This window comes from Ahaetulla prasina, chromosome 5 (assembly GCF_028640845.1).
Source record: "Ahaetulla prasina isolate Xishuangbanna chromosome 5, ASM2864084v1, whole genome shotgun sequence".
In the NCBI taxonomy this organism is placed as follows: Eukaryota; Metazoa; Chordata; class Lepidosauria; order Squamata; family Colubridae; genus Ahaetulla; species Ahaetulla prasina.
The window spans coordinates 110,349,138-110,357,824 of NC_080543.1; the positions used below are offsets into that span (position 1 = coordinate 110,349,138).

General features: G+C 53.8%; 1 protein-coding gene and 1 long non-coding RNA gene across 3 annotated transcripts in view; both read left to right on the forward strand.

The window, feature by feature from the left end:
* Positions 1-548: 548 nt before the first annotated feature.
* The window catches only part of LOC131199504 (uncharacterized), a 44,547-nt gene continuing 36,408 nt past the window's right edge, over positions 549-8,687 (forward strand). For both annotated transcript variants that reach the window (XR_009155352.1, XR_009155353.1), the window contains exon 1: positions 549-1,040. This is a non-coding gene — a long non-coding RNA (uncharacterized LOC131199504). The remainder of the gene's footprint in view (positions 1,041-8,687) is intronic.
* Positions 2,470-6,976, forward strand: SOX21 (SRY-box transcription factor 21). The gene has a single exon (XM_058185326.1). The coding sequence runs from the start codon at positions 3,584-3,586 to the stop codon at positions 4,448-4,450; it is 867 nt and encodes a 288-aa protein (XP_058041309.1). The 5' UTR covers positions 2,470-3,583; the 3' UTR covers positions 4,451-6,976.

The window sequence follows — 8,687 nt, forward strand, 5'->3', positions numbered from 1 at the left end:
CCTGGCGGGCCCCACCATATATTCCCCCCCATATAGCCCTTCTGTAAAAAAATAGTCCTAATTAATTTCGTTTCCAAAAGGCCGGAAGCAACTTCAGATGGGACGCTTCTTTCCTCCCTGGACATGTTTTGGCAGCATCGTTCGGCCCCTACGGCGAACTCACAAGGGTCTCAGCTGTGCCGGACAAAGTACCATTCTCACGGGATAGGCAATCTGATGAGGTAGAAACCTCAACTGACACTGGATTTCATGGTCATCGGAATGGAAGTGCCCAAGAATGTGGTTCCAGACACGTTTATGAACTTAAACGGATTAATTTCTGACGTTGTATTGATCCTTGGGATGTTTAGCTCAGCCTGTTATGTCTAGAGAGATTCTCAGTTATCCAGATCATGGTTGTCCGACCTAAACCATGACCTGGATGTGTGAGAATCTCCATAGACATTTGGGACATAGCCTGTTATGTGAATCCAGCCACTATAGTTTCGTAATTTGGAGGGCTTAGAGCACCGTGCGAACCAAGGTTAAACCAACTCTGGGGTTGTGCAAGGTACAAATCCGTGCACGGAACGCCTTTTGATAGTAGCCTGAATTATAAAAGACAAATAACCGGTTTGTGTTATTTTTAACAGGGACTGGACATCCTAGCGACTATATTTAGGGGACCCTCGTTGGCAGAGAAGGGTTTCAAGTTGTTCCAAGTTAAAGTTCTAAGTTTTCACCCGAGGTGCCGAGTTCGTGATGGAAAAAGGGGAAACCCCTGGAAGGAAGGCTGCCACGCGGGGAAGAAGCGGAGAAGAAACGCGCTTGGCTTATCCCTCCACTGAGCGTTTGGGGATCTTTAAGCCTCGCCCGCTCTCTCTATTCCTGGGGAGCCCCAGAGGGCGGCTGGCTTTGATCCCCTCCCCATTACGCAGCTACCGCTTCGTTTTATCCTAGTCAGCGGCATTGCGGGCCAAAAAAAAAAGAGAGAGGTCTCGCGTCTGGAGACACCCCGAAATCTCCCACCCCTTTCATCGATGCTTCTTCGCCTCGCCAGGGTAAGTTCAAGCCGGGCGCGGCGAGATCTCTGCCGGACGAGCCAGTAAGGACCGAGCCCAGTAACGGGGCGAGCGAGATCAGCAAGACAGGCGAGCCTCAGCCGCTCCGCGCTTGAGAAATATTTGGAGTGGGCGGGACCTTCCTATTTGCTTAGTAAGCATTTCTTTCCCTGCCTAGTATCCCCCCCCCCCTTTTTTTTTTTGTTGCCTGGCGTCTCATCGCCAACGGACCGGACTCCGGGGTGTCTACTCTCCGACCTTTCCCCTAAACCAGCAGCCCCCCCCCACACTTTTCGGGCACCACCAGGGACCAGGTCCCGCGGAGTGAGTCCTCACTTGGAGTGAAGGGGGCGTGGTTTCATGCGCTGCCTGCATCTTCGCTATTTTGCGTGGACCAGTGTCTGGGATAGGTTAAGGACCCCTGCCCTAAAGCAGCGGTCACCAACTAGAGGTCCACGGACCACTGGTGGTCCGTGAGAAAATGTTGGTGGTCCGTAGAAAATTATTTGCATTTCTTATATGGCACTAAATATTATTTATCTTTTTTTAAAAAAAAAATCATATTGGTGGCCCGCGGGATTTAAAATTATGAATTTAGTGGTCCCTGAGGTCTGAAAGGTTGGTGAACCGTGTCCTAAAGCAGGGGTCTCCAACGTTGGTCACTTTAAGCCTGGAGGACTTCAACTCCCAGAATTCACCAGCCAGCAAAGCTGGCTGGGGAATTCTGGGAGTTGAAGTCCTCCAGACTTAAAGTGGCCAAGGTTGGAGACCCCTGCCCTAAAGGACTCTGGGTGGCTTCTGCCTTTTGAGTCCGAGCCATCAAGGGAGACGAATCTCCCCCCCTCCCCAGCCTGATGAAGGCTTATCGCGGCCAAGCCCATCTAAGGACTCCGCCAAATTTGGACTTGACATAAACGGCATCAACTCTTCGCTTCCTCCGGGACGTGGGGATTCTCGCGCCGCCCCCTTACAAAATCGGCAGTCTGGCCAGGGAAGAGACGAAATGAAAAGCGAGAACCGAAACCAGCATCGTCCAAACGCCCTCCACCCGCACCCCAACTCCCTCCTGCCGTTTTCAGTGCCTGGCCGGGACAGCCAGGAACTTTCCCTGGTTTCGGTCTCTGGCGCAAGTCGAAAGGCTGAAAACGGGAGCGGAGAACCAGGGTCTTAAAAAGGTGAAAGCGGCAAACCGCGCATGCGCCCGACTGTCCGGGAAAAGGCAGGGGAAGCGTTACCTCCATCCCCGCTCTCCCGCCCGCCCTGCGCTTTACTGAATGGGAGGCGGAAATGCGCTCACATTTAATCAATGGGAGCCAGGACCGGAGGGGAGGAGCCAAGGTTCTGGCGGCACCGCCCCTTCACTAGGCTGTCACCCTGCCTCCTCCCTCCTCCCCCTCCCTCCTCCTCCCCCTCCCCTCCCCTGCCCTCAGATACACACAGTGGCCATGCATCAAATAGGCAAGCTTAATGCCTTTGCAAACAGAGCGCGCGCAGCGGCCGTTTCTCGGAGACAGCCGGCGGAGACAGCCGGGGAAGAAGCCGCTCGGATCGCGCTAGCAATGTCTACGGCCGGCTTGGGCTTCCGCGCCTGCCCTGCCAGAACCGCTCGCTTCCTTCGCCTTTAAAAGTTCTATTTTTCTCGCCCTTCGGCCCCGCCAGCCCCGCGATCGCAAGTTTGGTGGGGGGGAGGCGGCGGGTGTAGAAGCGGCGCAGCCGGAGAGGATCGGCGAGAAAAAGTTGCGGCAACTTTGTCGGCGGAGCCTAAGATAAGGACGGCGGGAGAAAAGCGGAGTCAGCGAAGCCGAGCGCCACTGCATCCTTGCGGCCGAGACGATCGCTTCCACCCGCCCACCCCCACCCCCAGCGGAAAAGCCGGCGCCCGGGAGAATCACGCGGGGAAATCCGGAAGAAAAGCCGGGAGCAGGCGGAGGGGAGGAGCGCCCGGCTTCCTCGCCTGATTCCAGGGCAACTCGGCCATGGCAGGCGGGGAAGGGCGCCTCCTCGCTTCCTCCAAGTAGCCGGAGACTTTAGCACGGAGCGAAGCGGGACAGGTGCCGCCGGCCTGGAGAGAAAGAGAGCAACCAGCCCTGGGGCGGGACAACTCCGCGTGGGGCGTCCGTGGAAAAATCTGGATTGACTCGGCCGAGGATTGAGCTGCATCTTCCCCGACAGTCCCTCGGCCCGATCGAAGCCGGCTTTCTCGTTCCTCGCGGAGGCGGCACTCTCATCCGGGCGGCTGCCGAACGCTCTTCCCTTCCCAGAGCAAAACAGAGGCCGGAGGGAGGACTTGAGTTTTTTTCTTTTTTTTCCCAAAGGGACTTTTCTGCTACCTTCACCTTTCCCTGAACGGCGCGGGGCGGAGAGCCTCGACGGCAGAAGAGCGGACGGTCAAGACGACGGTGCGAGGATCGCCCCCCCGCGAGGAGGAGGAGGGTGGGGGAGGCAACCTCGGATCCGGCCCCGCAGCCACCATTGATTTCCTGCGGGTGGCTCGCAGCGACGGGCTGGGCGCTGCTGCCGCCGCCGCCGCCGCCGCCGCGGGCATGGCCAAGCCGGCGGACCACGTGAAGCGGCCCATGAACGCTTTCATGGTGTGGTCGCGGGCGCAGCGGCGCAAGATGGCCCAGGAGAACCCCAAGATGCACAACTCGGAGATCTCCAAGCGGCTGGGGGCCGAGTGGAAGCTGCTGAGCGAGGCCGAGAAGCGGCCCTTCATCGACGAGGCCAAGCGCCTGCGGGCCATGCACATGAAGGAGCACCCGGACTACAAGTACCGGCCGCGGCGGAAGCCCAAGACGCTCCTCAAGAAGGACAAGTTCGCCTTCCCGGTGATGTCTTACGGCTTGCCCGACGTCGCCGACCCCCACGTCCACCCCCTCGGACCGCATCACCCGGGGCTCAAAGCCGGCGCCCTCCACGGCCACGAAGCTCTCCTGGCCAACCCGGAGAAAGCCGCCGCCGCTGCCGCTGCGGCCGCCCGCGTCTTCTTCCCTCCCTCTGCTGCGGCGGCGGCGGCAGCGGCTGCAGCCGCGGCAGCGGGCAGCCCTTACTCGCTGCTCGACCTGGGCTCGAAAATGGCAGCGGAGATCTCGTCCTCGGCGGGCTCCGGGGCCGGTAGCGGCGGCGGCGGTTCGGCGGCCGGACTGCCCTACGCCGCTTCCTCGCTGGCTTACCCGACGGCTGGAGGCGCTTTCCACGCCGCCGCGGCAGCGGCCGCCGCCGCCGCGGCCAGCGGGGGCCACAGTCACTCGCACCCGTCCCCCGGCAACCCCGGCTACATGATCCCCTGCAATTGCAGCGGCTGGCCCGGCCCGGGACTCCAGCCGCCCCTGGCCTACATCCTGCTGCCCGGCATGGGTAAACCACAGCTGGACCCTTACCCGGCGGCGGCCTACGCCGCGGCCCTATGACAATCAGCGCCCCGATGAGGAGCCCGAGGCCGAGAAAAGCCGGGCGGCCTCGCGGGGCCCGGACTGCAGCCGCAAGTAGAGCGCCGGCCGTCAGCCCCGCCTGGCTCCCCGCGAGAAGCCCGCAGCCTGGCGCTTGGCTCGCCCTCTCTGTAGCTCCGGAGACGGGAACCTACGCTGGTGACCACTCGGCTTCCTCCCCGGCATGGCCGGAGGGGCCGAGAAGTCGCTGCTTCCTCGAAGTTTGCTTTCCGGGAAGATCCCGCCTTGCCAACTTGCAAGACCCGCTTCCGACGACCTTGGGAGTTGCTTTGCTTTCCGTTCCATGATTCCACCCTCCCTGCCCGCTTTCCTCTCCTTCGCCCCCAAACCCACGTCCTACCCTGACCCGCAGTTCCGAGTATATGCTAGCCAAGTCCCCACCCCGGCCCCAACGTATTCGCGAGGATTTCTTTTCAATCGGTATCGATCTGTCTGGATGCTACTGAGCAGAAAGAGAGTTTGGTACCCCCGCCCGTACCAAAAGCAGAGCCCTTATACAAGACAGAGAAGTAGCAAGGAGGCGCTTAACCCTCCCCAGAAGAGAAAACCGGCTGCTCGCTCTTCCTCCTGCCATCCACACGTCTCACCTGAAGTTTGTAAAATGTATACCTGTCCGTGAGAACTTTAGGTCTAAGGCTATATTATTTGAGAACTGTGGGTTTTGGGTTTTGGCTGCGATCCTACGCCCACATTGGCTCGATGCTAGGTCTGGCTGCCTTCAAAGGGACTTTGCTTCCGAGCCGACGAAGGAAGAGAGGGGGGAATAAAATCCGTAAGGCTCACCCTCACGTCTCGAGTCAGATTCAGACGGCTGCGAGTCAGTCAAAACTGCGAGTCACTTTTCCTGGTTGCCATTTGAGTTCGAGGCTTTTCTTTCTTTCTTTCTTTTTTTAAATCGGACTTCCTATTTGAGGGAAATAATATATTTATTATGATGTCAATGTATCTCAGTCCTGCGTGTTTAAGAGAAGACACTTACCCTTTTCCCCCCCCTCCCTAACTCCATCACCTTTAAAAAAAAATAAAATCGGGTGTTCTCATGTGATTGGCAGTCACTCCGCTTGGGTGGGTGGGAGAAATCTTTATTTTTTTAATAAAAGCATAAATATTCAGTTGCAAATAATGATTTTTTTTGGAGGAGGAATCAAGCTCATTTTAAACAATTCCCTCCATCGCAACAATTTTACTTTTACTTTTGTAATGTGTATATTTGGAATTAATGTTTGTGAATCAACTTGCTTAAACAGTACTTAGGGATTCTTTCTTTCATTCTTCTTTCTTTCTTTCTCTTTCTGTAATATAAAGTTTTTTGGAAAAAAGTTTTTTTTAAGTATTGGTTTTAACATTTGACGTATATAAATGAGTTTGCTGGTGTGCTCTAATTTAAAATTAGACGTCTAAGCTATATCTGTACAATTAGACTCCGACTTAACCACTCTGTTCATTTTGGAACAAAGAGTTTAAATAAAAGCCTGAAGCAGGGAAAAGAGAAAATCCTCTATTTCTTGTTGAGTTACTTACAAGATGCTAATCTCAATTGCCCTTACCTGCCTAGGCCAGGGGAAATGTAAGGTATACTCCAAAGGCGGGCTTTGTTTCACTTTTGAATGGATTGACTAGGAAATCTAAATCAGACCATTGTTGCCTGATTTATCCCATTTGAAATCGTGAATGGGAAAGACGATTTTTTTTAAAAAAAATACTTCTGTTATCATTTGAAAAGGGAAAGGAGATTAAAAAGAATCAGCATTCATGAACTGGCTCGGATACACAGCCAACTTGGGGCTGGTTTCCACAGAATCTCTTCAGACTAAAAACTTGTTTGACTGCTCTTTACCACCACAACCCCCACCCCACACTATCAAAGAGCTTCACAAACCCGCATGATTTATTCAGGTGTCTTTGGGTGGTTTCTTATGTTCACCAAGATCTTATTCTGGACTTAAAGGTCCCCCCTCTACTGCAGATTCTTCAGGGTTAGGCCCCAAAAGATTTAAAAGCCACCCTGACCAATGTGAAGCCCCGAAGGGCAGATATGCGGAGGGGTGGTGGTGGTCGTTGAATCCAGAACAGGAGTGACATATGCCTAGGATTCTGCCACTGGTTTCTTTGTCAGGCTGACCTCTTCCCCTGGGAAGAGCCCCGGCACTTCAGACTGCCATCCTTTGCACTCTTGCTGGGAAGTTTAGTTCGAGGGTGGGGAAGTTTCCCCGAGAGACAGTGGCCTACTTGGGGAAGGAGTTTCCTGAAGTGCCAGAGCCTTTCGTGGTGGCCGACTTGTTCGTCATTCACGTGGGAAACAGAGTGGCAGAGCCCCGGATTCATGAGGTTTGATTCAGGCAAATAGGGGGGATCCACAAGGTACCAAGACCTCGAGGCCAAAGCCCCGGCCACTGGGCAGACTCTTATTTGGTCTGATCTTCTCGCTAGCGCCTGTTGGAAAGTATTTCTGCTCCCCTTCATCGTCTTCCGTGGGCGTGCAAAACACACTTTCTCTCCCCTAGGTGCACTTTAACTGGTGAGGGGGTGGGGTGGGGGGCAAGAGGCGGGCGAAGATAGATTGGCGGAATGTTTCATGGCCTAGTTCAGCTCATTAAAATGATCCTCTTTCTGTTGTCTCCCGCATTTCTTTTTCTTTCTTTTTTGCAGGTTCTAAGTGAATTCATATGGTTTGGAGAGATTATGCAAAACTAATTCGGGCAGTCCAGGGGTAATTAGCCCTGACACGGTTAATTAAATCCTTTCAGGCTCTCCACCTCCACCCCTCTTTGTGGCAGCCAACGTTTCTCTACAGGGAACTTCCCGCTGATCTCGAGAAATCCCATCCTCGCAGGTTTCTTGAGCTTTGCTCTCCACTTCTCCCCGGCACTAATGCAAGCAACCTGTTGCTTTGGACCCCGCTCCCCGCCCGCCTGGGTATTATTAGTAACTCTTCCAGTGATGAAACGAGCGCCTTTCCTGCCTGTCCCGCAAACGCCTCTTCAGCGCCCGCTAAAGTGGCGTTTCTAATCCCCCTTCGGGGCTGGAGAATCAAACCTAGGCAGAGAACAGAAACGGATTCAGATAATCAACTTGCCCTAGGAGAGTCTGCGCGGGTTAGAAAGTAAATCCACTGCATACATTAGGGCTTCAAATAATACACAATTGCAAACCCCCACACTCTTGCTTTGTGATCTTGTGTGTGCAGAGAAGGTAAAGTTTCTCTAGCAAGGAAAGCTTTATTCCGGATTACAGCCAAATGGAAATCTTTTATTTTCTGTCCAGCAGGAGTTGGTAGCTCCATGAAAACGTTAATAGAAAAGTTTATCTTCAATTAAACAGCCCGGTTCGCTAGATGTTTTTATTCGGAACTAAGTCCAAGGGAACGCAGCCTGACTTATTCCCGTTTCATTAAATTTAGAGCTGCAAAAAGTGAATCGGTTTAGTATCTCGATTGCCGATTGTGACTTTTCCTTTCTGCATTCCGTTGGGGAAAGCGGCCAAATTCTCGACTGATTCACACGGTTATAATTTCCTATAGTAACCCCTCCCCCCCGATTTTTCTTTCATTAATTTTCTTTTAATTTTTAATATACATACATATCTGATTGTCTCAGAGCTAGGCCACGATTGCTTTTTATCTTGAACAAACCGTCCAACCACGTGTTCCGAGGCAGAACGCGGGGAGACCCTAAAATCCACGTGTACCTCGTAGACTAAACCACGCTTTGTCGTTTTGGGTTTCTGTTTTGTTTGTTTGTTTGTTTGGAATTAAATCTCAGTCTCCCAAAAGACACGCGTTGCTTCCTAGGAGACTTTTCCCTTTCCCTTTCTACCCGTCCGGGATGCCACTGGGATTAAGGCCCCCTTTCGAAAGAGACTGGAGTTCTCTGGAAAGAACGCCGAGGAGGCGAGGATTCCACAAGAGAACGTCCGGAGCCCAACATTCCGTTAGAGAACGCCGCAAGTGGCTGAGATTCCGAAACGTTCGCTTTCTGGAGAGAAAAGAGAGGGGGCTTCCAAAGAGCTCCCTGCTTTTCAACTGGGCATAGTAGCCTCCATGGGAGACCCCCGGGTGGCGGGTCTTTTGCAACATTTGCAAAATGTTGCGGGGCGGGGGGCGCTTTGGCAAACTTCTATAATTTCACCTTCACTTGCCCCTCTCTTTCAAACTGACGCACCTCAAAAGGTCATTTCTTGCCTTTTCAAAGCCTGGTAT